At 46.3% G+C, this 27,101-nt stretch overlaps 3 protein-coding genes across 4 annotated transcripts in view; 2 read left to right on the top strand and 1 right to left on the bottom strand.

The window, feature by feature from the left end:
- Positions 1–1,890: 1,890 nt before the first annotated feature.
- Positions 1,891–4,792, top strand: LOC120903902. Of its 2 annotated transcripts, none has more exons than XM_040313569.1 (3): positions 1,891–2,486; positions 3,531–4,279; positions 4,436–4,792. In XM_040313569.1, the coding sequence occupies exons 1-3, from the start codon at positions 2,469–2,471 to the stop codon at positions 4,575–4,577; spliced, it is 909 nt and encodes a 302-aa protein (XP_040169503.1). In that variant the 5' UTR covers positions 1,891–2,468; the 3' UTR covers positions 4,578–4,792. The 2 variants fall into 2 exon arrangements, with proteins under 2 accessions (XP_040169503.1, XP_040169504.1); XM_040313570.1 differs by having other exon boundaries at positions 3,531–4,203; positions 4,436–4,572.
- Positions 4,793–4,838: 46 nt separating this feature from the next.
- LOC120903901 (deoxyribose-phosphate aldolase) lies at positions 4,839–6,374 on the bottom strand. Its single transcript, XM_040313568.1, has 4 exons — positions 6,239–6,374; positions 6,051–6,167; positions 5,382–5,962; positions 4,839–5,312 (listed from the first exon to the last, which is right to left on the bottom strand). The coding sequence occupies exons 2-4, from the start codon at positions 6,076–6,078 to the stop codon at positions 4,977–4,979; spliced, it is 945 nt and encodes a 314-aa protein (XP_040169502.1). The 5' UTR covers positions 6,079–6,167; positions 6,239–6,374; the 3' UTR covers positions 4,839–4,976.
- A 365-nt stretch (positions 6,375–6,739) lies between these two features.
- LOC120905055 (centaurin-gamma-1A) overlaps positions 6,740–27,101 on the top strand; it is a 157,909-nt gene continuing 137,547 nt past the window's right edge. The window contains exon 1 of the mRNA XM_040315717.1: positions 6,740–7,963. Within this exon, the coding sequence (XP_040171651.1) occupies positions 7,780–7,963 (184 nt within the window). The 5' untranslated portion in view covers positions 6,740–7,779. The remainder of the gene's footprint in view (positions 7,964–27,101) is intronic.

The raw sequence follows: 27,101 nt of genomic DNA, 5'->3' as shown, positions 1-27,101 counted from the left end.
GGCTGCCACAGCTGTGGCATCGCTTATCATCGACGCGTCAAACGGATAGCTGCACCCGGGTTAGGGGAAGGAAGAGCACTTTCTCCCCTTCCTTCAAGCCCGGTGCAAATTTCCCTCTCATTTGTGGCCAAGTTGGGCCTCCAGCTTTCGCAGTTTTTCATCTCACACACACCATGTACATATTTAATTCCTATCACCCCGGTTCAGTGCGATGTCCTCAAGCATCGCGAACGCAGAAGCGAATGGCAGGAAAGCACACTAATCGATTATGAGGCTGGTGGAATAAAATAGAAAATAAACACCTGTACGTAGAGCATGGACCATTTGCTTCTAGCGTTATGCCCACCGGATGAGTGGAGTGGAGCATGCCGTTCGATCGCGATCGATTTTAACAAGCTTGCCAACTACACGGAGATCATGGAGAACTCAACAGGGAAGAAAATGGAGACGGGAATTTAATGATCACCTTTCCGAACGCACAATAGTCCTCCAGCAGTCAGTCCGGTCAGGTGGAAGATAAAATTATATCAATCCAGCGCACAGAAAGGGCCCACAGCCCGCCTACAGCTTCCGGGGTGGCGCACTGGCATTTACATGCCTCTCACCATGTGCCTGAGAGTTGTTGGAAGGTAAATTGTATTTTCCCTTTTGTGCGTGGAAAACACTTCTTCCCCTGTCTCTCAATCACATAATGATGTGAACAGTATTAACACATCGACCATACTACCTTATGGTAATCATACCCAATAATTTAGATCATTGGATTGAAATCCCATTCACATGCCCCACACACACACACGTACATGCCAATGATTGGCAACAAATGTGCGCGACTTTTGTCACATAATCAGCAGGAAATGATCCCTGGCCTGCCCATGTTCAGCGAGCAAGGGCTGCACAGCTTCAGCTGCATGTGCATGTGCCACCAAAAGGGAGTGCATGTAACGCACCCTGCGCACCTGCTCCGAGAGTGAAAGAGCGCAGAATAATGACAATTATGTTTCGCGGAAGTTAAATTATTTAACCGACAGGTTGTGCGAGCTGTGTGTCTGTGTGTGAACCCGGCAATATTGAACTACATATCCATATCCGTTGCGTGAAACCGGTGAGCACGCATTCAATGTGGCGGTGTGGCGAAACATGCACGACATGGTTGGCCCAGATGCACATCAACGATCTCAACCCACCCCGAGGGTCTGGGCGAGATGCTGCACACAAGGGGATGATGATGATATGAGATGGATTGGGTCGGTTTCGGTTATATGGTAGGTCGGCTTTCCTATTGCCATATCGCATCACACAAGAAGCGTTAACCTTCCCATGAGGGAGTTTGAGTCGATGATCGACGGATTTATCTGTTTCAGCTTGTACAAAATAAGATGAATTTGAAATATAGAGTGTTTTGATTAATAGTTTTGTAATTAAAAACCTACATAAATTCCAACAATGCCACAATCTTGACGGAACGAGTTCCCAACATAACTTCCCTCTTTTCGCGTTTATGGTGCGCGCTTGATCCACTTTCCCGCCACGGAAAATAAGGAACATTATGTCATCGATCCGGCCGGGTGTCTGAGCGCCAAAGATCTCGCCCTCGCCTTGTCCAGAGGTTTCAGGTTTTCCATTCCCTTTTGCATGTGTTTCTTTTTCTTTCCTTTCTTCTCTCTCTCCACTGGAGCTACTGGTTTCCAATTTCCTCATGCCAACATCCATCAAGCGGTGGTGGGATGATCAGTTTTTTCTTGCTGCTGTGATATGTGAGTTGTCGATCCCCGCGAACGGAAATTGCAAGATGGAAGGAGAGCAAAAAGGGCACTGAACACAAGAAAGGGCTAGGCACAAAAGGTCCTGTCGGCCGCTATAAAGGCGGCTGTTTAGTGCCGTCAAACGTCAAACTCCAGTGACACCTCTCGGACAGATCGGATCCGGGGAGGCTCACTGTGGCTCACGGTCCCAATCATAATTTTTTTCGGTTTGAATAAGTTTTAAAAGTGCTTTTTCGTGCTTGCCGGCATCGAGTTGGTTTGTTGTTTTTTTTACACTTCTTTACATTCGAACCACTGAACGAGTGGGAGGAAAATTCCCTCGTTGTTTCCCTCTCCGCCACACGACCACCCCAGTGTGGTTGGCGCTGTTAGCGCAGTGGGGAAAGTGACGCCGCTCGGCATAACGGTGTTCTATAAGTACCGTCTGCACGCCGGTGTGGAAGGTTATTTTACAGACATCAGCTGGCAAGGTCGGATCGTATCGAAAAATAAAGCGGTGGAAAAGTGCAAGTGAAGTTGTTTAATCGTTTCGATTTGAGTTTGTGAGATTTTGTGAGCCACTTGTGATACATAAACCACTTGGTGCGTAGCGAGTTCCCTGTCCGAGAAACCGAGAGAGCGGGAAGAAAGTGTTATTAACAGTGTGAAAGTGATCAGTTGGTGAAATTTTACCAAAACCAAAACCCCCAGCCTTCTTACAACATGAAGTTGCTTATTGTGGTAAAGAATATTTCGAGTATTATTTTGTTTTATTTTTAAATTTATTGTTTGGATCTATTTATGGACTTAATTCGTGTATTTTTAAGTGTTTCTAGGCTTTAGTGTAATTTTGTGAAGATTTAAACTCGTAGTAGGCTACCTTGATTAGATACTGATGGTAACGTTACGATCCATCTTCAAAGTGCTCCATTGGTGCAATCATGTAGTACAATCCCTGCCATACCACAGGTTATTGGATCGAGCCCAAAATCGCTCAACGCTCTTCACTTTAACAAAAGAACAGTTTTTCGCAGCGCTTACAAAGCATTCTTCTACAGTGGCCAACAACATAATTATGCTCAGTTTGTTCGTGTCTCTATGCACAAAGCAATAAACGAATGAAGAAACACGACGAATGCCGCTTTATTTATTATGGTGTGTTGTATGTAACCCCGTTGTACCGGAAATGTGATTTTACATGTGCGCAAACATCTTTCTTTTCCATTCCGCGCACCGGATGCAATCTTCTTCCTCTCTTGAATACTATTTTTATGTATTTGATAACAAACAGAAGTTGCTTTGAATGTAATCAAAAGGCAAAAGGAATGTTTCAAGAGGGCGCAGGAGAAGAAAAGCGCCACAATAAACATCACGAACCGTTGCATCACAGCCGCCTCCCTCTTTACAGAAGGCGAACGCGTTCCGAGAGTGCATTAATTTGGCCATCAGCTGGCACATTTTGTAACGTACGGTGGGGGAGGTTGGAGGAGGCTTGTTATGTGCTGTGTCGAGTTTTCCTCGGCTGTGGTGCGGCGACCAGGCGAGATGGAAGCGAAATGTTTTTCAAACGGGCTCCGATTGTTGCAACGCTCCGCTTTCACGCCCCGGACGCAATCGAGCTGAATTTTGAACAGAATACGGATTGCAACGGTCGTTTTGTGGTATTACGTGCACGCATTGACACTTATTGCTCTTATTCAACTGTGGACAATTAATTTGTTTTTGCTTTTAAATACGGTTTTAATAATAATTTAATTTCTTCTTTCGTTACACTCCTTTCTGCAGATCGCAACCTGTCTGCTGGGAGCGACGCTGCTCGCTGCCTCCCCGCTCAAGCAGAGCAAACCGCGCGCCCTCGTGACGAGCCGGGCCGATGTGGTCGCGCCGCAGGAAACGAAGGACAAGCCGCAGTACATGATCCGCGTGATGCCCAAGGACGAGGAGCTGGAGGAGTTATCGAAATTGGTCGATTTTTTCGCGCATGGGGAGACCGGCTCGCCCAGCGCATCAACCGGCTCTCCCCACACGACCTCCTACGGTTCCTATAGCCCATCGCGGGACGACCTGACCGAGCCGCTGCTGCCACCGCCGGTCGAGCAGAGCGAACCCAACTACTACGCCATCAAGCCAAAGAAAAGCAAGGGCAAAAAATACATCCCGTCCCAGAAGCTCATCAATCTGAAGAACCCCGATACGGCCGAAAAGGACGCCGAGGGGGAGAAGGTGGCCGCCGCCGGTAAGGCAGCGAGAAGCGAGGAGGATACCTTCTTCCTGGACGCGATCGATCTGGACAAGCTGCTGGCCAGTGCGCTGCTCGGCGAGCAGGATGCGCAGTCGGAGGCGTCCGCCCGTTCGCTGTTGCCGCTGCGGCTGGAGGAGCTGAACCGGGGCGAGTTTGTGCCGAGCCGGAACCGCCGGGTGGACCAGTATACGCGCCGCGTCGCCGGCGAGGACGAAGGTGCTAGAATCGATTTTCAAATGCATGGCCACCATGGGCCGAACAGCTACAAGTTTGGCTATGACACGGGTGAAGGGTAATTGTGGTGATTTTCCTGTGACTAACTGCACCGATGTGTGATGTGTGTGTGTGTGTGTTGCACCCTTAGTTTTAAAAATCTGTGTGTTTGAAAGCTTGTATCTATAGGGTATTAATTTCATAATTTTGTTTCATCTCCCCATTTACCTTGCAGGAAGAATCGTCAGTTCCACGTAGAGGAGCGCGATAGTAAGGGCAACGTGCGGGGTCGCTACGGTTACTACATGCGTTCGGGCAAGTTCCGTATCGTCAACTACAGCTCCTCGCCGGAGACGGGCTTCCGGATAGAGCCGTAGAGGACACCCTGCAAAGAACAAACATCATCATTAGTTACCTGTTTTATGTGTTTTATTTATTATTTACGTACGTTACCAGTATGATCTTGCAGCCTTCTTCTCGTCACACATCGGTTCTAATAGCCATCCGTCCGTTTCACACATGGTCAACCTCCACAAACAAATGCAAAACTGAGAAGAGGAAAGCCAAATAAAATTAGTTTGAATAATTAAAACCATCTACGGTTGTGTTCTTTCTGTTTGAAATCCGAACGAAAGCTGTTACAAAACAGAACAACAGGATGTATTTTTTTCTTCGTTAAAGTAGTATGTAGTGGATTAGCGGAGGTAGTTTGGCAATGTTTGCGATAGCTTTCCCTATCTTTGCAACTCTTGCAACAACAAAAACTGCTCTGGTCTTCATTCTTCGCTCTTTAGTCTCTTCGAGACGGCGTAAAACTGCTTCTCGACATCATCCAACAGCCCGGACGCGCCGAAACGGAACAGCTCCGGCTTGAGCCACTCTTCGCCCAGCGTTTCCCGTATCATAATCATCCAAGCGATGGCGTCCCGCACCGTACGCACTCCACCCGCCGGCTTCAGGCCAATCTTTTTGCCCGTAAGACGGTAAAACTTCTGTATGGCACGAATCATGACCAGTCCCACTGGCAGTGTCGCATTCACTGCCTCCTTGCCGGTGGAAGTTTTGATGAAATCCGATCCAGCCATCATAGCGACCATAGAGGCTTTATAAACCTGCAAATTTGTAATCAAATTTTGTAAAATTGACCCCCTTTCATGCTTTTGCTCCCCACTTTTACTCACATTAACCATTGTGCCACACTCGCCGATCGCCAGGATCGCCTTCAGATGCACCTTATCGCCGCACGCTTCACGCATGGCGACTATTTCATCGTACAGCTCCTGCCATCGACCGGTCAGCACGAGGCTGCGGTCGATCACAATGTCAATCTCGGTCGCTCCCTGCTCGACGGCGTACCGTATCTCCTGTAGGCGTGTCTCCAGCGGGTACGAACCGGACGGGAAGCCGGTCGCAACGGAAGCGATTTGAATACGGTCCACCATGCCCAGCGCCGTCAGTGCGCGGTGCGCATCGGCTACGCGGCTCGGGTACACGCATACCGCTGCCGTGTGCACTTTACCCTTCATGCGGGCGTGGGCAGCTAGGTTGGAAAAGGGGTACGCCGCCCGGAAGCAGAGCCGCGCAACGTTCGACTCCGTATCGTCGCCGGCAAGTGTGGTTAGGTCGGTGAGCTGTAGCGCCCGGAGCGTGTACTGCAGCAGTTCGGCATCGGTGACGCGCTTGATAAGGGCCGAGGTTAGCAGGTCAACTGAGCGGACCACGCTGGACAGATTGACCCGCACGTTGGACAGTTGTTTCGCATCTAGAAGAGGGTGAAAGTGAGAATTGGAATGGAAACGGATTAAATTCGAGCAAATTGGGCAACAGTAGTGCCGCTCAGCGTCACTTACCGTAAGGAATTGCAACGTTGGCCACCATTTCGATCGGTTTCCGTACAGTTTATGTGGCGGCTGTTGTGTGGCTGTGTGCGTTATTTTTGGCTTACCGGCTGATAACAAATCGCTTTGCTAAAGACAATAAATTTTTGATTAGAACGCAGGGAAACATTGACATGCGTTACACATATGAAACTACTTACATTGGAAAGCCGAAGGATAATGTTTTCGGTGTGTTAAACGAAACTGTAAGACAGTAAAATGCGGGGAAACCAGGAACAAAAACCAACAGCCTCTGTTTTCCCAGAAAATATGAGGATTTGTTGTGGTTGTTATTATTATTGGTATTGGTGGCGGTTGCTTGGTTGACAGCTAGAGCCCAAGGTGTATATTGGTGAGATATGGCGGAGCAGATGATTTAAAAACATTTTATGAATTTTTGATTTTCGTGACGGGTTCTAACGTAAATCTTATGCAAAAAAAAAATGTTTCATTCAGATAATGTTGATGGAATAAAACCATAAAAAACGCTGCCTGATATTTGAAAAGGAATATCTGCAACGGCGATGTTCGAAAAGCAACGGCTCTCAACTGTCAAAAGCGCTGTTGCTGCACCAACCCGGCCGCATAGCTACACACACACATACACGCACACAACCGCACCATTCGTGTACGTCAGTGCGCGAGGCGATTTTGTTTTGAGCACGGGCTGTCAAAAAGTGTTGTCGTGCCGTACGCATCGGACGTGCCTGTGTTGTTTTCGTGCGTGAATTCTCTCTCCCACTTCTCCCCGCCCCTCACACACACACAGCTTTCTCCGCCTGCGGTGAAGATGCTAACGGTACACGGGTTTACAACAGTGTAACGATGTGACACGGGTGCTGGAGCGTCTTAACTTCGAAAACATCTTAACTATCCACAAGTGCCAAGGAAACAAGCCTTTGGTGCATGTGCAAGTGTGGGGGTTTGAAGGCGGTCGCTCGAATTCCCTTGCTCGCAGCACGAAATCGCGTCAAGGCATCAAACGACAGGTTTTCCTCCTCCCCCCGCCCTCTTTGCGGAGTAGTGGTTGATGGTGGAGCATCAAGCGATGCAAGTGAGCCAAGAAAATTAAAGCAGTGAAGGGAGAGCGAAAGAGTGCTCTTAGTTGGTGTGTGCTTTTGAAAAAAAAAAACAACGGATAGCGTATAAGCAAGAGTCTGTGGAAAATCATCAGTGAGAAGCGGTGTGATTTGTGTTAAAAAATAAGAAAAAGATCTTAGATGCTTACCGTGTGCTTTTGTGTGATTTGAAGGTTTTTGGTAAAATCCCATTTACATCAACATAATCGCTGTTGGGCAAGAAGAAAGTGTTCGTGGGGAGGTAGCGCTGTTTCCCGCGAAGTGATAAAATCACGGATCCAAGATCTCCTCGAGCAGAGCATGCGGTGAAAAGGGTTTGCTCCTGTGCGTGTGTATGGGTGGGCGTTGCACGTGCGATAGTGTTTTGCTCTCTGTGTGTGTGTATGTGTGTGTTTGTACGTGGGCTTTTTTCCCTGTGTAAAGTCCAAGCGCAAAGCAAAACTGGTGCACAAACGTAAAGTACGGTGTGCCTGGCGAGAAGCAACACCCCTCTTCATCATTCCTGTGTGGAGGTGTGGGTGGTGATAGTGAAAGTGTGGTAGTGGTGGGGTTTGGATTTCGGTTTTTTTCGTTTTGCTTCGGTTTTGTTTGTGGCGGAATAAAAAAAAAATTGTGTGTGAAAAATGAATAACAACAGCTCGCGAACGCACCTGCCCTGGATGTTCAACAACTCGCTGGCCATCCGCCAGGAGATACAGCGGTTCGAGAGCGTCCATCCGTCAATCTACGCCATCTACCACCTGATCGACCTCATCCCGGACGTGCAGGTCGCGCAGCAGATCCGCGATCATGTCGTCTGCATAGAAGGTAAGGAGCGGGAAGAATTTTCTGCGGGAAGTGGTTCAGGTCCGGATTATGCAACCTGTGAGAATGTGGTTAATGAGTTTGGTCGTTTTAAATTGGGAAATAATTACCTAATTATGTATAAGCTCATTTTAAAGGTCTAACGAGACACCACAAGCATACGAGCAGTCTATCTAGAATTTGCTCTTTCCGTTTATTGACGTAAAATGGTGACATCTCCTTCAGTAGATCAGTGTAAAAATGGTTCTATCTTGGGACATTTAGGAGGAAATACTGAAACTCGTCTCACTCGTAGAGTTGTCAGGAACTGGAGCAATGGATGTTAGGCATTAATGTTCCAAGGTTTCAACTTGGCTACTTAGACTTGGATCAAATGCAAGGCATAAGAATCCGTTGGAAACGGTTAAGAGATGTCTTAGAACCCACAAAAGATAACTATAACGTCAATAGCCTGCGACCGAATCACAAAACAAAATCATTTGAGTAAAAACTGGTTAATTTTTCCCGGCTACAGAGTTACGAAAAACGAATTCGGGGATTTGTCTCCCAAATTCGAGGATCGGAACTCCCAGATGCCTGGATTTGGATCCCCTGGAATTGATTTTGAACCTATACAACTGATTAAAACTGATCCCTGAACTAATTCCCAACATATATCAGCCATGGACTGACCTAAACCAAACCTGGAAGTGATACCAAATTCCTACCAGCCCTGAACCCATATTGTTCCTTAGATTTATCTTGAATCCATACTGGCACTGGAACTTATACAAACCCTATATCGATCCTGGGACACATTCCAAACTGGTATGGGCCCCGGAACTGATACTGAATCCAACCGGTCCAGGAACAGATTCCCAACCCATTCCTGTACTGGAACTGCTTCCTTTTTTCCAATTCCAATTCAAATATTGTTGTTGGACCAGGCTCGCGGATTGAACGGATCGCGAGACTATTCTGGTTCAGGAATAGATATATTAACCTACCGTGATCCAGCAACTGAATCCAAACCTAAATTTGCGAATGACCCATTCCTGGCAGCAGTTTTGTTAAACGTACCATCGACATCCATCGTAGAAATTTAGCCTATTAAGCTGGCTACTTGCAGAAAGTAACCAAACTAATGCGCATTATCATTTACTAGACTTGTATGGAGAAGATATGGTAATCTCTGATAAACTAAATTTAGCGCATCATGTTTCTATGCTTTATGTTTTCTACCTAAAACCTAACCTAAAACATCGCATCCACCTTTAAATTTAGGTTGGAATTCGGCTAAGCTTCCTTTGATCATCGTTTGCTGCTTATTGAATTAGGCTAATGCTACTGGCCAAGCACTCCCACGCCCCTCCCAAACTGGCCCAAACTCATCGTAGTAGGCGCTGAATCGACTTTTCAATAAATAAAACCATCCTAATATCAATTCGGTGACCTTCTTGCTGCGCCACACGGAGCGCTCCATTAATTTGTGTGGATTTAATTATGATTTACGACGGGAGGGAGCCCGGTGTGTGAACCGGCCGGAGAAAGAGCGAGGCAAACCTGAGAAGAAGAGGCGAAATAAATCGTGGCTCATAAAAAGTAAATCACCACGCGAACGATCGACCGACCAGCCGGCAGCAGCAGCACCGTGTGTTGCTGTTATCGTGTCTGTCAGCGTTTTTTTTTGCTTTATTTCTGGTACGCAAAGAGTCCTAACAGCAGAAACATGTAAGATGAAATGTATTCCACTGGGAAGGTCTCTAGACAAAGAGAGAGGAGGATGGTGGTGCTGCGTTTGTCAATTAAAGAGACGCTCGTTGAACATTGTGGCCCCCGGGTGTCAGATGTCGTCTCTTGTCGTCTTGTCTTCCCGAACCGAATGTGCCCTGCTTGCTTGCGTATATTTTCTTATGGTGTGCAGGTTTTTTCCTGTTCCTTTTTGCACAGCCAAAGTTATTGCCCTTTTGCCTGTGAGTGTGTGTGCCGATGATCCTCCAAAAATATAGCATTTTTGAATGAAGTTAACGTATGCAGAACAGCTGTGCAAAATGTTGAATGTGTGTTTTGGGCTTTTTGTTTTGGGATGCTGACACTGCATCAAACCTCAGCATTTTGGAGCGGCTGGTTTGTAGAATAAATTCAAAACAAAATCAAATACTTGCTGACAAGCAAACGGGCGAGGGGGCGCCCTAATTTGCTGATGATAAGCTGGTTGGCGTGATAAAAAAGAAAAGGATGATCAACGTTAGGCGTTATACATACTTGTTGACAGTTTGTGGGTCTGTAGTGTACCGGTTGAGTGTCATGGGGTTTAGGAAAGGATTTAATTCATCGGTAGACTCTGAACGGGGAACGTGAATAGGAGTCCGAAAAATGGAAGGTAAAACATCTCGAAGCCCATCATTTGCGTACGCAGAATAAGATCTAGCAACCATAGAGAGAGAGAGAGTGAGAGCGACCAGATGCTTTCGGTACGGTCCGATCATCTTTGCTTCAACTTTTCTTTGTTTGACTCTTTGCTCACTTATGCTACGGTAGCTGCGGGTGTAACGTTCTAGCCACAAATACCGGTTTTGCGCTGCGTTCGACGGCCCAGCCGGTGCTCCAGAAGACGCATGAGGCGCGTGGGGGGTTATGCGAGCGTTTATGGTTATGCTAATGCAATGGACGCTGCTACGGTTTAGCTAAAATTAGACGGCTTTGCCAAACGGCTAGCGGGGTTGTTTTTGATTTTGGTTTCCCTTTTGGTGTTTGCACGAAGCCGAGCGATATTAAGCGATCGCTTCTGAGTATGGTCTCTGGTCGAGAGAAGCAGAGAAGGGAACTGGGCAGCGGCGGGAGGGCATTATTTGTGCGCGACGATTGAGCATTTTAAAATCATTAACTGTGTGACCCAATTTTTCCGGACCCGGTTCGACGTCGGGTGCTGTGTTTGGGCAAGGGGAGGGTTTTGATTTTGATTTTTTATGGTGACGCGGTTCACAACTAATGGTTCTTTCGAGAGCTGGTCTAGGTGTTTATTGGCAGCTTGAAATGTTCTTACCGTATTTTGCAATCATTAAAAGAATACATTGGATCGTTTTTGTGTGTGATTTCAATGATGTAGTGCTTCAATGCGGCTTTTGTGGGTATTTTGAATATTTAAATATTTTTCATACAGATGTTCTACATATTCTACGTTTACCAAGACGTCTTATTTGCAGGAATTATTCCGGCCATTTCAATCAATCAATATCTTAAATTTTGTACTTTTTGCGCCAAAGGAATCTAAATATTGGTTTAAAAAAACCGATGTTATTTAACTACAGTAAACCCTCTTTAGAGTAAATCGTCTCTAAAAAGGGAAGGCAATGTTGGTTGCCCACATCCGTCCATTTTTTCGATAAACGCTAACAGAATCCTTACAAGCGAACTGTTGCCATAAAAATGACGAAACACATGTTTTTTTTTCGATGCTTGATTGATTTTCGTCTGCCTGATTTTCCCGTCATCTGATCTCAGAATCTATATTTACGGGAAGGTTAGAATTTCATGCCAACGGTCATGGTGGGTCTTGTATTTTTTTTATTGCAGCAACATTAAAATTGTGCAATAATTGGCACAAACATTTGCTCATTTAGTTATGAATAACCTTTAATAAAAATAATTTGAAGTATCAAATGAATCTATTTCCAGCATTCCGTTATTAGCTCATTTATAATATTTTTATTCATTTTGCACACTTGAAATAACGTTATTGGCCTGTATATATAATCACAAAATTCCGCTTAACTTATCACTTCACTAACAAGAAGCGTCTTAACGCGCCATCCAAGTTAGTGAACATTTTTATGATCTGCTTTGTCATAGTAAGTGTAGCACACACACACATAGAGATTTGGTTCCATGTAACAGGCACAAAACATATCGTGTAACATCTCTCGTGCACACCGTTCCACTGCAATCGCATCCGGATCACATTATGCCCGTCTGTGCGCCATATATATTTTACCCCGTCTTAGATGCTTGCACGGAAGCTGGCTGCTGGTGCTGCGAGTCGAAAAAGCCCGTCCAACCGAAATAAGAAGGCATGGAAGCCCTATTTTATGCTCCAACGTGTAGGAACGGATTTGCGCGCGTGGCGTAGAACGAATCGAGCCGAGAGTAGATCGTTTCGAACGGCGGAATCGTTTGCTTCGCTCCTGACAGAGCCACTTGGAGCGCCGAGCGCCCCATGAAGCACTCATAAATTGTATGTAGATGAAAATCAGATTACGTCACATTGCATTTAAGTAGAGGGGATTCTCTCTCTCTCTCTCTCTCTCTCTCTCTCTCTCTCTCTCTTTGTGCATTTACATGGGTTTTTTCCCGTTCGTCGTACCGAGCCCGGTTGCGCTTCCGTGGCTCTCTTTGGTGATTGATTTTCGTTCGATTTAGTTGGGAAGGTACAAAAACCTCTTCCCTGCTGCTGCGTTCTACTCTGTGATCTGGTTGGTTTGGTAAAGAGGTTTTAATGTTGGCATTATTTTCATCAAGAAGGGATTTAATTTTTGCACCAACAATGTTTCATGTTTGGTTTTTTCGTTTGCCATTTTCTTCCACTTTACCTCTCGGCACCCGCCCATTGTTTGCGAGCGAAAATAGAGTTCTTATTTAGGGCAAGCTTATTTTGTACTTATGAAGGCTTTGTCATACACCCAAGCGCACAATGCCGCTGAAGAAATAAGGCCAATAAGAGGGCTGAGTGCGGGTGCACGAGGCAAACAGCAACACTGATGTAAACTGACAGGGAGCGCTTCATGCCAACGTCAGCCAGCTTCACCGAGCAGTGAGAGCTTTCCTAGGTAGAATCTAATTTCCCTTTATCGATCACAGGTTGTCCTTTTCAGGTTGTCCGTTTCAATTTTGTTGGTGTAGCTTTATACTTTTCTATTGCTTCCTGTGTACCATGGAGTGCTTTTTCCGTGTGTGCCCAGTTCTTCTGCATTGCAATGAGGCCCCGGGGGAAGAAGGTTCTGCCCACACAAACAGGGTACAGTTGCACCGGAAAGGCTTCTTCTAGGCGAAAGTGGCATTGCTATTTATAATCTGCCCACTGGGAAGGTAGCGCTTTTTCGATCGTGGAGAGTTGCAAATGTAGAGCATATTTCCCCCTCCCAAGCGGGCTTGGTGCAACAATTAGCATTGAACCAAAAGTGTGCCAACTGAGTTCGAATCGGCATTGAAAATGGCATTGAACACAGTTCCAATAGTGCGGGAAGAGATTCCATGAGCAAACAAATCAATTTCTTGACAAGCATTTTGTTTTCTCCTAAATATGTTTTATGAGTCCTTGAAATCTTGGCACTGTTTTACATTTAAATTGACGTACATAGGCGTTTTTAACACCAGCGGCCCAAAAGAAACCTTCAAAGGGAAAAAGGACGTTCCTTTTTGCAGCAGAGAAAAGCACATTATTGCTGGGCCCATGAGATATAGAGTTCAGTGTGCTCTTGTTGTGTCCTCGGACTGCTCGTCCGGGATGATTTTATGTGCAAATGTTGTCTTCACTTTTAGATCATATTTCTTCGGCACGGTTGAACGATTTATGCCCTCTTTTCGGTACGGAGCGCAAATCGACATGACACCTCTCATTCATATGCAGCAGGCACTCCCGCACTCCAGAATCCCTGTACGATCAGCAGTGGAAAAGGTCCTCAAAGTTGGCAAAAAGTTGTGTTTGTGTAATATAATCTCTACCTGATACGGCTGCTGCAGCACACTACCTGCAAAACAACTCATTGTAAGGCTCTCTTCGCATCTAAAACGGAATTGTTTGGAAGAACGTATGCGTGTGTGTGTATAAGCCGCTCGGTTGGACGTGGGCAGTAAATACTAATCCACATCGAACGGGTCCCCCACAGCCCAAAGCCGTTCGACCTTTTTCCCGGATAGTTTCGGTGGAAAAACAAAACCATTGACATGAGGCCTCCCGGGAGGCGAAGGCGAAGGCGCCTCCGAAAGCTTCCCTCTTCTGGTACGGATCAACAGAGAAATTGTTCCTTATCTGTTCTTTTTTATTCCTCCAGTCGGCGTTCGGGTCGAGGATGTTGTTGTAGTAGGGTTTTTATGATGTGATAATTTTCTCACCCGTAGTACGTACGGGTACCCTTTGCCAGGCTTTTGAAGTGGATGAGAGATGTGGCGAGAAGGTCAGTCCAGAAGGCTGTGCATGTGGAGCGAGAGATGTGTGTTTGTAATAAAACTTACCTACGAAGAAGGCACACACATTTCCGGTGCAGCAAAACAAGGGAAGGAACATGAAGCAATGAATGTTGGGCAGCAATGGTGTCGGGGCTTCACTTTCCATGGGGTTTGAATTTCAATGAGTCTGGTAGAATTTTATTTTTTTGCGCATAAAGCATACGTTTTTATTGGAGGAGGAGTGTGTGTTCAAGGCGTAAAGGGCGATAGAGTTCGGAAGGTAATAAAAGTATGCAAATACAAACGAAATATTAGGAAAAGCGATAATCTTCTGAGCTGACGTGGTCTTGCAGTAGTACAGCTAGACACTGTAAGAGATAAAGATTTGCTTTGTACAAACCCAAAAACTGGACGTAAATTCCCATTCTCTAAACGATGACGTAGACACGCACCACCAAGAGGACCAGCTCAGGAGGTTTTGGTGTAAATATTTGAATTGCATCTGTAAATATTTAATCACAAGCTGAGCTTGCCATTAGCTTTCACCTTCGCCTGTTCCTCCAACACAGCGGCGATGGTGAAGTTCATTTGTGTTTGAGTTAAAAACTTTCATTCTGCCCACGGGGCCCAAAGCGATCTGCTCTGGCCGGCGCGCAACCATTACGTCAATCTTACGACAGGGCAGGGCATCACATCTCCTGGCCCTAGGGCAGCCAGTTTGAAGTTGAAATTGTGCTAGCTGAAGACAGACACTCACATGCGCGGCGGCGTGCCTGTGCAAACGGAATCTGTAGCGCTCAAGGCCAAGTTTTTCCCCCATTGGCAGAGGCGCTTTTATTTGACCACGGATTGCTGTAAACAAATCATCCGACAAACTGGCCACGCGGTTTTCTCTAGCGCTGCCTGTCAGCAGCAGCAGCAGCTGCTGCCGCAGAAGGGAAAGAAATGATCATCATACTAATAAAATTTCCAACAAACACAGACACTACCGAGCAGCTCAAAAACTATTTTCCAACATTTCCTTTTTTTTTGGTTTTAAGTCGGGGTTTTTTTTTAGAAAGAGAAGACAGATGAAGACAACATGAGCAGAAGTTTTGTTTGTTTGGTTTTTCCCGTTGCCCGACTGGGGTAACATTTTTATTTGCTGCTAAGGTGGAGGACCAAAAGCAAAAGCATTATTCCGTTCGCTGTACACCCCGCCGTTTGACAGATGGCTGCTGCCAGAGGGGGAAGTGTGTTTGATGTTGGTTGAAAGAGGGAAAGAGCATGCTGTGAGGGGGAGGAACCGAAATACTAACACACTTGAGGTTGGAAGAGAGCTGGAAGAGACGTCATTCAAATAGGCGAGAAAGTATCGATATCGTCCGATAGCTCGAACTTCACCTCGTTTGTTGAAGCTATTTTCTGCTTGAAGTGCACCACCGGATCAAGTGCGTGGAATTCACTTGAGAAGCGTCGAGGGGAAGGGAGTCTGGCGTTCGGCTACATTAACCTTCGGGCACTTGAGCTGACGCCTTCGCGCGAGTTCCGCGATAATTTCCATATGTGTCATCTAGGTCTATGGCACGCTCGTGGGGGCGTTATATTTCACGTGGAAACCAAGTGACAGTTGCAGCGGGTGAAACATTACCTCATCTCTCGAGTGTCTCGAGAGTCGCGTGCGCCCACGCATGAACCGTTTGGCGCAGATGACAGATTGAGCGGGCATTGATAGGGTTCGGGTTCAGGAAGTGTGATGACAAGGTCAAGGTAGCAGTTGCTGGAAGGTAGTGATGGGCAAAGTTGGCAAAAATCCGGAGTCGACTCCGATCCGACTCCGAAAATTTCGAAACCGATTTCGGAAGGTAGGTCCGCCGAGCATCATCCAGTGTCGTTTGGAATCGTCTGGAGCAGTCCGGATACACCCGGGATAGGAGTCCTCTAGGGTCTCTTGGAGTCGCCCGGAGCCGTCTGGAGCAGTCTGGGGGAGTTCGGAGTCGTCCGGAGCCGTCTGGAGATTTCTGGAGTCGTCCGGAGTCGTCCGGTGTTGCCTGGAGTCGTCCGGAGTCATCCGTAGTCGTCCGGAATCACTTGGAGTCGGAGTCGTTCGAAGTCATAGTCTCAAAAAAAAAAAAAAAAAAAGGATCTTTAAAGGTCTGTTTACAAAGTGTGAAGACAAAAAAAAAACATCCAAATTAAATGCCTGATCACATGCACATTGTATCGAGCGGCTCCGGACGACTCCGACTCCGGGCAACTCCAATTGACTCCGGACGACTCCAACTGACTCCAATTCGACTCCGCAAATTTCGAAACCGATTCGGGAAGGTAGATCCGCCGGGGTCGTCCGGAGTCATCTGGAGCAGTCCGGAGCAGTCTGGAGTTGTCCGGAGTTGTCTGGAGATTTCTGGAGTCGTCCGGAGTCGTCCAGAGTCGTCCGGAATCACTTGGAGTCGGAGTTGTTCGAAGTCATGGTCTCGAAAAAAGGATCTTCAAAGGTCTGTATACAAAGTGTGAAGACAAGAAAAAAAAAACATCAAAATTAAATGCCTGATCACATGCACATTGTATCGGACGGCTTCGGATGACTCCGACTCCGGGCGACTCCAACTGACTCCGGACGACTCCGAGCCGGTAGACTCTGACTCCGGATGACTCCGGGCGAAACTAGAGGTTCTCATTTAGCCGGAGTTGGAATCGGACTAATAATAGTCGGAATAGGATCGAAGTCGTGGATGCGCTCCAGAGAGCACATCACTAGCTGGAACAGTGTTTACATCTGGTGTAGTAATTTCTTGATTACACTTAACACTTGAGAATTAGATCTACGTCTATAAAGTGAAGGTTTGTGGTCATTTTTTTTTTTCGCAAGATCTCCACTCACCTTAGTGTGATGCAATCAGCTCAGACCTCCGGTTTCTATGCTGAGGCCCGCGTGTTTGCGCGAGCTCTGACGAAACGTGATCGATTGGCGTGAAGTGAGTGTTGATGCAGACGACGAGCACGATCATCGAATTGTTTGTAAACAATCGCTCCCTTTAACACATGCTTTGGCCGAAGGATGGCATTCACCAAGCCGCAGTAGCACGACAGCTTCCCGACACTAGTAACAAGCCAAGAAACATTGCCAGGAATGTGACCGAATGCGGTGTGTCGGTTGTGCTGTTTGTTTGCACTTTTTGGGGTCGAATCCTAACGCGTTCGTCGTCTGCAATGTGTGTGCGCGCCAGCCAAAAAGATACGACGTTCGATTCTATGCCCTATTTTAATTATATCACTTTACACCACACACACACACTCTCAGTTCCTCCCCGGACCTTTTGCTGTGACGGATGTTTTTTAATTGGGAAAAGGGTCGGTTTGTTTACACCGCGTGGCGCTATGGTGGTGCTGTTTTATGAGCATTCTGGGCGGGGGTGGGTATCGTACGGCTTCTGCTGGCTTTACGGTTTATTGGGGGAGAGCAGGGAATAGAGCAGTGAACAGATAAACAGAATCAAATTTTACGCAAACAACGCAGGGGCGACTAAACGGTTACCATCGTGCGGGGAAAACAGGGACTAGATAAAGAGTTGGCTTGTAAAAGAAGAAGGGGTGATGGGGATTGTACGACAAATTCGGCAACATCGTGTTAAATGTTGACTTTAAAGGAGGCAATTTTTAATTAGTTTTAGAGTATTGAAAGGGCCAACATTTTCAATATAAGGATTTTAGGGTAAATACAATTTCTTGGGAAAACTCGTTATCGGAAACTTAGTAAAAGCACATTAAGTTAACAAAAAGTGCCATAAGTTTGTGTGAAATGCATTGGAATGCATAATATTGCATGCTTAACATACAAAGAAAAACAAAAATAACATTTTTTGTTAACATTATTCTTTCCTTTTTCGTCTATTTTGGAACCATTCCAATGCAAACTGTACAATCTCACAAACTTCACCTCATTGTATGGATACTACTTTTGGCTCATCCGATATGGCCTAAGTTTGTGCACCGAAGAGCAGCAGCAAAACAGTACGTGCTGGAACGCACAAGTAAACGTTCGTCTGTGTACAAAAATGACCACATTTGATGCGAAAATAGAACAGCAAAAGCGATGTTATCGTTATAGTGATCATGTTGCACTTTCCGAAGCTCGGACGCTACAAAGTCTTACAATGTTTGTCTTCCAAGGCTTCGCTAAAACCTCTTTTCCAACCTCTAATGACGTGTGTTGAATGAGATGGTACTCTATGACGCACCGGATTGAGCAAACTGATTTGAAATTCCATTTCCTGTTCGCGTTTTTCCAATCAAGTTCAGCAAAATGGCAAAGCATATTTACATAGCATCGTTTCTTCCTTTATCTGCTAGACCTTGAACTACATACTGGTGTTGAGGAAGAAAAAGGCTGCGCCTGGTGCATGTGAACCAACTATTTTTGCAATGTGATACTATGCAGCTTTGCTCGTTTCATTCTTATCGTCTTTTTCACCCAGTAACTCTCAGCATATGCTTTAGTGCGCTTTCAATTAAAAAAACCGCGCCGGTCACCCGGTTTCATGAGCTGAAAGACAGTCAAGAGGCCGTTGTGCGGGTGCTGGTTGCTTTCCCAGGCGTCATTTTCCAAACCGGGCGCGCGCGTTGGGCGCTGATCGAGTGGTGTTGTGCGAGTTATTTATAGTGCTCCATTCAATGCTCTGCAATGCTCTGGGCACCATCGTCGTCATCATCATCACCATCATCATATCAACATCATCAATGGTTGTGTAAACACATGGTTATGTGCAGATTGAAAGGTTGACAACGAACCGACCGGTGGCTGGGGGTGTAGGTAGTGTGCACGGTTCGTTATTATTGTTGCCAGTGTTGCCACCAAACCACGTGCTGCTGCAGCATGCTGTCAATAGTGCTCTTAAATACCGTCGCCGTGTTGCGTATTGGCAGCAGGGCCGACAAAATGTCATAACCATTCACTTGTTCGCGCTCGTGCCTTGGGTCGGGCGAGCATCGATCGAGGGGGCGTGTACCGTTTGGGGGCCGAAAAGTGTACCCCCAGAGGGCCGAAAAGTGCTCAAACATGTGCTCCATCTGGCAGGCCAGGAGGGAAGGGTTTTTGGTGGTTAGGTTTTGCGCAACTCTGGTGATACTTATTTATAGAACGTACTCCCGTTTTTGCCCTGTGCGTTACACTGTCGCCGTCCATCGAATGGGTCGGATTCATTTATCAATATTCATGCCCAAAAAGTGATATAGTACGTCGACACCCCGACGATGTAGAGGTATTAAATGTTAACTGAAAATGTCAATCATTGCTGGATGGGATCAGGCCGAAAGCGTAATGTGTTTGGTAATGATTGGTTTGAGTGTGTGTTTATCGAGTGACAGCTTGGGTGTCAGCATTAAGTCATAAGCTAAGCATACATTATTTACGGCAGCCAACACCCATCGGAATGTTTGGATCACGTCCCGTGGATGAGTATTTGAGTATATTGACGCATGAAATTTGTTGAAGTACTGCAATAACATACGATTCAGTTGGTAGGAACAAAAAAGTAAATACATATGATAAAACGTACATCAATTTAAATATTTTGATTGCTTTCTGCATTGGCTTTCATGAAGCATGATGATGATGATGATGACGATCCTTCTCTATGATGGCCTTTTCAAAGAAGCTTGAAGACGTAACATAATTCACAATTCAGGCGTTTCTTATTAGTAGGATATGAAGAAAATGACGTTTTAAGCGTAGGGCTCAACAGAACCGCTTCTATGGGCAGAATTAATGGAGATTGGATTTGAACTCACAATTGACAGTGTGGCAGGTTTAGGCCTTAGTCACGGCACCATGCATTCGCGTCTTATAAGGTATGTTTGATAGCCAATAAATATCATTGAGTGAACATAGCATTTAATAGAGAATAATATATAATTTTTTAAGTGTGTATTTAATAATTTGTAATTTAACAATAATGTCAATCTCTTTTTTTACGAAAAATTCATTTATGCGCTTCACTGGAAACTTTTTACCACCTGCATAAGCATATTATTCGAATACGCCCATTTTTTCGGAGCAAGAAGAAAAACTCGCACGAACAAAACCTATAAAGCTGCCGCCCGCACCCCGTACAAATCGAGCACCTTTTCCAATAGTTTTCGGACGGTCTAGCGTTCACGCTCCTAAGTGACAGCCCTCTCGTGTAGCAATTCTTTCCGTCTTTTGACCCCCGCGAGATGTGTTTTCCACATGAAGCTCACGTTTTCGACTCGGAGCTTGCCACACGCTCCGTTTTCCTTGCATTTCTTGCCGGCGCCGCACGCCACACGGCTGCAAAGTGTGGTTCGTGTCAATTTTGAAACGAAAACACAGTTAGAAACCGACAGCAAAACCGGTTCAATCTTCGGACCGAAACGATCCGCGACAATCGGCTGACGACAGGCTGAGGTGAGGAACGGTGTGACCCATCGTCGGGACGTGGTCCGAGGGGACGGAAATTGAACATTTTTTTTCCGCGATCGATCGGTTCGAGCAAAAATGGGAAAATTCGTACAGATGAAAAGCACATGGACGACGGACGACCAAATGTCGCGGGTACTGGGCAGTGGAGTTGCTGGTTTTTGCTCCTCTTCCCCCGGGGTTTCCTCCGGTGTTTTGTAACCAATGTTTTTGGTACACTGTTGGGGGAGGAAAGGGAAGCAGCTGACATACGGAAATGTCAAAGCAAAACACGGTTCCTGATTTTTGGTGGTGCTGCTGTAGAGATACAGTTGGAGATTTTTATTTCTAGACATCGTTTTTCGGAGGATAGTTGTTGTATTAGTAGCAGACGGTAAAAAAATTTGTTACACCATGCTGTTGGCAGTATGTTTTTACCAGTGGTTGCTTTGTGTTATTGAAATGTCAAACGGTTCGGTGAAAGTTTGAAAAGCTTTACTACTCTTTTTGTGAGGATCACAGAGTGACAGCACGGATACACGATCCGTATTAATCACTTTTCATGTTGAGCGTTTTTGTGTGTTAGCTCTTGTAACAATCTGTCTGATTTATACGCGAGAAATAAAAGAAATTGTAATCGTTTGTTGTTTGGCCTTTTATTCCGCAACACAGACACATGACAGTCAATGTTTCCTGCATACATTTCCTTCACTTTAACCATCCACCCGGCTTTGAGCCTCATGTAAAGCATCCAAGTTAATAAATTTGTCACTACAATTACAGGCATTTTTCAGCTGTCAGACGGGAAGCCCTTTCGGGCGAGCCTCCTTTGCTCTTGCTGGTTGCCATTCACACACCGATCGCAAAGCGAATAAAGTGGCCCGAACGAAATTCAACTCGCCCTTTCCCCCCAAAAACCTTCTATATCACTCCATGAACCAACAAAACGTGTCGCATCTGCAGTGTCGTCGGTTGGTTGGCTTTGTTTTTCTATATCCACACCACCCTTACTCGGATGTGATCTGATGCAATATGAAACCCGACCCGGCGCTTTTCCTGCTTCGGCAAAAGCAGCTCTTCAGCGACATGCACAAAGCTTCGTTTGCTACCGCTGAATAATCGAGTACCATCATTCAATGCGCTGATGGTGTGTGTGGTGAACTGCCTGCACAGCATAGCAAGTGGTACCCCGAGTGAGCATAAGTCCATCCGTCGCAAAAAAGGAAATAAAAGTACGCCAAACAAGGCGGGTGGCCGAATGGAATGGTGAATGGAAGGAGGAAGAGCCCGCCATGTTGGTGGTACTTTTTTGAGGAAGTTGTGTGCGTGTGTATTTGCTGGCCTTTTTGGCCCTTTCGATCAATCGTTTGGTGCTGTAACAGGGGGCGGGAGTTTGTAGAAAGGGCATTACTGAACCCTTCCCGTCGGGTTGACAAAATGAAGATCGTGTGGCGCTGTTTTACGATGACGTGTCACTTAAGGCGAGAGGGTAAAGACAAAAACCGGAACCTGTGCGGAAGAAGCTTAGGTGTGGAAAAAGTGTTCTCGTTGGAATTACATCCCTTTCCGGGTAGGGCACGTCCAGTGGGCGAGGACTGAAATACAAAATCGTCGTTATGGCGAATTCACTTACGGCGGAATTCACTGCAAGGCGTGTATCTTCGTTTGTGGAAGTGAAGTCTAGGTATGGTAGAGTATAACACGTTTGTTCTGATTATTGATTCTTGTTGAAAATATATCAGCAAACCATATTGTAATACGAGAGGACTGTAGAGAAAGAACAATGGCTCGAAGCTTATCGATCACCAGATGTACCTCTTGCACGATGTTCCTGTAGTGTTGTGGATAAATCGTCGACATGTTGACATATGTGGCCTTGGTTCAAGCTTAGAATGAACTTAATCGTTGAACTTTTTTACATCAGGAATTCTTCATTATGCTGATTTGGATCAATTGGTTAGGTAGCACCAGCTGTGAAGATCTTTATTGTATGTAGTTTTGCTACTAAATAAGAAGAGGTTAGAGAAGAAAAATAGAAAGAGCTCAATCTTGGCTCTTCTTTGTCTTGTTTATACTCCAAACTAATTTTATGATTTAGTTTCAACATTGAACTGAAATTAGTTTTTTCGTCGTGCATGTCTCAATATTGGATCTCGCTTGAAAGCTTCACACTCCAACCCAGGCTTCAACTCATTATGGCCCTAACAAATTTGCATCCCGTTCAATGCATGTTAACTTTTCGCTACACTCCACCAATTGTTAGCCACCATCGTGATGGGGGTGACAGGTGGCAAAACTGAAAGGTGTGATGTGTTTTTTCGCTTGCGTCACCATTTTCCTTGATGAAAATTGCATCTCATTCCGATCACGTACAGCACGCAAAAGGGCAGCAGCCACTTAGCACCACCGGCGAGTGAGTGTGGCTGTTGGTGCGAGAAGCGGAGCACCTTTCGCGCGAATGTGTCTCGTATTTTAAGCCACGCTGTCTGCCCGTCTCCATTGAAGTTGTGCTGCTGGTGAAGTTTGCAGGCGTAGTTCCCCCCACAGTTTTTGAAACACAGTTTTATGCTCGATTACGAATTATGTTTGTACGGTTCGAATCCCAGCACCGAGCACGAAAACGGAGCAAGCGAGAGAGAAAGAAGGAAGGGTGGTGAGTCAGTGTGATGAATTGAATGCATGCACAGCCCAACGTGGTGTGAGAAATGGCCGGAAAGAAGGGCTTGTATACAAAAAACGTGATGGAAACGAAAAGATACGGACTAAACAAAACGTGTGGGGAGCTGCAAAGAAATTGACGAGCGGCGAAGAACCGTCGACATCGAATGGCCATGTTTTGTGCTCGGGTGCCTTTTTGCTCAAAGCAGCCAACAGTGTGCCACTCGATGTGCATTGCCTTGGCAGCGAAATCGTGCGCACAACACAACACACCCTCGTGGCCGCTGGGTCCGCGAGCCGAAGGCGTTCGCGTACACCCAGCTGATAATGGGGCATTCTGTGCATCTGACAGCGAGCAAAGCCACATAAAAATAGAAGTCACGGCCTCGATACGGATGTGCGGATGTCGTCGCTGTGTGTGTATGTGTGTGGGCTGCCAAGCGGCATCGTGTGCATGCATATCCGGTTGATAGGAGGCGCTGGTTTGTGAAGATCGCTGCAAAAAGGAAACACTTTCGGCGCGAATAGGGGGTGCTGTCTGTATGCACGTTTGGTAAAACCTTCCATACACCAAAGCTTATAATGTACACACAGTATGTGTGGTGGTGACGTACTTGGGCCGGTTGCTCCCTTAGCAGTGTGCAGGTCCTCTTTCGTTCGGTTCGATTGCACCTGTCATAAGGCTTCGGTGAGGGTCTCGCGGTAGGGGATAACCTCGAGCAGGGGCACAACGCAACTGTGCCAGGTTGTGTGGGTGGTAATGAATTTTTAATTTAAATATCGATTTCTTCACCAAGGGACGGGGTGTGGGTGTCCGGGGGCATGTGTGTAGCATCTTTAACCGCAAATGTGTGGTATGTTACGAGGCGGGCGAAGTAATATAATGCGAGACAGGACTGAATTCATTGAAGGGTGAAAATTGAGCACGAACTCCTCTTCCTTCCCGCCAACTGGTGTGCGACCTTGTGTGCGCGCGATCGGTCGAAATCGTCTCAATGTTTTCTACGCAAGTCGTTTCTACAGCTCTGTAGTACACAAGCGAGATTAATATTTGGATTTTCTTAATAGTTTCTTCAGAAATTTTCGTTTCATTATTTTATACATTCTAGGGGATTGTCCCTATCAAGATTTGAACTCAGGACAGACATGATCAATAGTCGCCCGTGTGACGCTTGCGCCAACGAGGCTGTCCCTATAATTTCGGTTAATTGCGTAATAAATACTTAAATATCTTTCTGTTTGTGACATTTGAGATCATAGTTATTTGTAGTAAAATTTAATTAAACTTATGAAACGATCAACACAGCAGACAATCAGGTTTAGTAAAGAATTTGCACCGAATAAAGATTTATAATTAGTGCAAGACACCACGTAGCCTGGTATGCATATCAACCAAGCGTCTCATTTCTTCTGGAGACAAGCTATCATGTACACATACTTTATAGGGGAGTTTCCGGGTAAGCCGTATCTCGCTATCATATTCTTCGCGGGAGGATGTAATAACTGTGCAGAATGTAGCGCACTATCCCGCCTCGAACAAGCACGAAAGAGCGCGCTGATGAGACCCTCGGGGCATCGATGACAGGGAGCTGTTTGGTTGGTTGGGCTGTAAGGCGCAATGAGGAAAATATTCAAGAATATCATTTTAATAGGACACTCTTAAAGTGGTGCCAGTGTGGAACACGAGTAATAATGACACACAAGAAAAAAAAACACCCTTGCATGTTACCCCATTGCTTGTGGCGTGGTAAGCCGTAAGCGTTTAGATGCAGTGTCACGATTTTGCTGACGGATGAGCACGCAGTTTCTTTCATGCTAGTGCTGTGAACGATGCGATGCGGTGGGCTAGCCTAGAAGAAATTTAATGAAGTATCTTATCCGTCAGCGGTATCCGGAGTGGTGGGCCGTTTGGATGCTAGCAGCGGTCCGTTTTGGAATCGTGTTGATCGTTATCGGAAGGTGTAGTTACACGATCATTATCACGCTGCTAAGCATGTCCTGCCGTGCATGACAGACAGAGCCCGCATGTTCGAATGTCTGACCGAGTGGAATGATGAAATGTTGAGTGCAATCCCAACCACGCTAGTTATGAGGTATGGGCGGCAATTGAAACCATGTCGAATGGATCATTCTCTGCGAGGATGACGAGGGCCAACGGCAGGGTGGTTCTACAATAAAGCTTGAAATTGTTCCAATTCGTTTTGAAGCGATCAGAAATTTGTCCCCTTGTACGGGTACGATTGCGCATTGGGGGCTCGTTGTTCGCGCGGTACATTAGGCACAATAAATCGCTGACCAATCGATGCCCCCCGTTGGATGTCCAGTAGGTTATGTCTTCCATGCGCTGGCGCGTCTTTGAAGCTCGGTTCAAAGTTCGTTGGCCTCGGCAAAATTACCCCTCGGGCGTGCAAGCCCGGACGAGGAAGAAAGAAAGAAAAAAAGAAAGGGAACGAACGCGATCACCTACAAAAAGCCAATCATCCTTGACGCGCTTGGGGTTCCAGAGCGGGAAGAGCAGAACGTTCTTCCCGAGACACTCTCTCTGCCGCTGGCCCGGTGCCTTCATCCCCGGAGCACGGTTGGAGGAATGAAGTGATCTTGGTTTTATAGCTCCGGTTACGTTTCCGTTACGATCGGGGCAGCATCTCACTCGTAGGTTTTCTTTGCCTCCCCACCAGATTCGCAAGTTGCCTTTGCGAACGCGCGCGAGGATGAAGAACTGCACGAATTAAGCATCGAAGAACTGTTGGAGTTGGCTGGGAACAATCAGTGGATTTCTGGAGCTGAAAGCCCAGAGTTGCAACGTTTCGGATATTCAGGCTCTTTTATGGAGCTGAAGACAGCTCAGCTCATTGGAGCGAGAAGAGGAAAGAACGAATACTGCTCACGAAATCGACGGCCTTTCTGCCGTTTTTGGGGAGCTTTATGGGGGCAGTGCGCCGCTTCATATAGAAAGAGACCGGTGAAGGAAGAAACTGGCAGGGGCTCGATTTCAATTTCCGAGTTCGTGCGCTTAATAAGCTCCCATTTCGATGGCGCAGAAGAGATGGGCCGGGTGGCTTTGGTAGATGGTTGTTCTGGTGTGTAACTGACTGCTCAATACCTGTCCGTACAACCCTTTTGTGTGTTGTGTGTCGGTGGTGTGTGCATGTGCTAAGTCGAACAACTCGTGACCGCGTGAGATAAGTACGCGCGAGAGAGAGCGGCGCGCATCTTCGTGCCTGCACGCCGTCAAAGTTAGCCATCAGTAGCTCAGACTGGTCGAACCCATTTGCGGGCCCGATCTAATAATCCGTCTGTTTGACTAAGCGGAACCTGAGACACCGTACACTGTTGTGTGCATACGGTCCGGGCCACCCTTCGGGCATTCGGGTTGATTTATGCATCGCTAAGAGTGATCCATAAATCACCTCACCGGACCAGGAACACAACAAAATGGAACACTTGGCCCATAGTATGCAACCATGTCACCGAGCGACGTTTTGCCGCTTTGGTAGAAAGTTCTTTCCTTTTCTGCTCTGTTGCTTCGTTTCTGTCACCGTCAGGTTTTTTTTTTCGCTGCCTTACCCAGAGGGCTGCCCCAGAAAAAGCATCACTGTGTGCCATCCACCCAGAGGGAAACGGGGAAAAAAAAGAAAGTACCTTCAAAACTTTCCAACATGTATACAAGCAGCAGAAAAAAAAACAACAAACTAGCTCATCCGTATCTCGCGTCACCTTCTCATCGTAACCTTCGAAACGTGTACATCTTCTGAGCCACGAGCAGCAGCCTTCCTGCGCGGTGTTGTACAGTTACACACTCATTAAAGTTCTTTCGCCACCATTGTGCGATCGTGATAAATGCAAAACAAAGCGAGTGAAGAAACCTTTCTTTTTACGATTCTCGGCCCCATCCCGGTGTGTGTGTGTGTGAGAACGGTCGTCATCACCTTGGCCGCTGCG

Source organism: Anopheles arabiensis, chromosome 3 (assembly GCF_016920715.1).
Source record: "Anopheles arabiensis isolate DONGOLA chromosome 3, AaraD3, whole genome shotgun sequence".
Taxonomy (NCBI): domain Eukaryota; kingdom Metazoa; phylum Arthropoda; class Insecta; order Diptera; family Culicidae; genus Anopheles; species Anopheles arabiensis.
The sequence above is the reverse complement of the archived record's forward strand: the minus strand, read 5'-3'. Positions and strand labels throughout refer to the sequence as shown.

Bases quoted from the DNA above. Each gene is read 5' to 3' on its own strand.
- LOC120903902 (XM_040313569.1), top strand. The intron at 4,280-4,435 runs GTAATTGTGGTG...TTTACCTTGCAG, and splicing joins GGCTATGACACGGGTGAAGG to GAAGAATCGTCAGTTCCACG.
- LOC120903901 (XM_040313568.1), bottom strand. From the start codon at position 6,078: ATGGTGGCCAACGTTGCAATTCCTTACG. The intron at 5,963-6,050 runs GTAAGTGACGCT...ACCCTCTTCTAG, and splicing joins CAACGTTGCAATTCCTTACG to ATGCGAAACAACTGTCCAAC. The intron at 5,313-5,381 runs GTGAGTAAAAGT...ACAAATTTGCAG, and splicing joins AGTGTGGCACAATGGTTAAT to GTTTATAAAGCCTCTATGGT.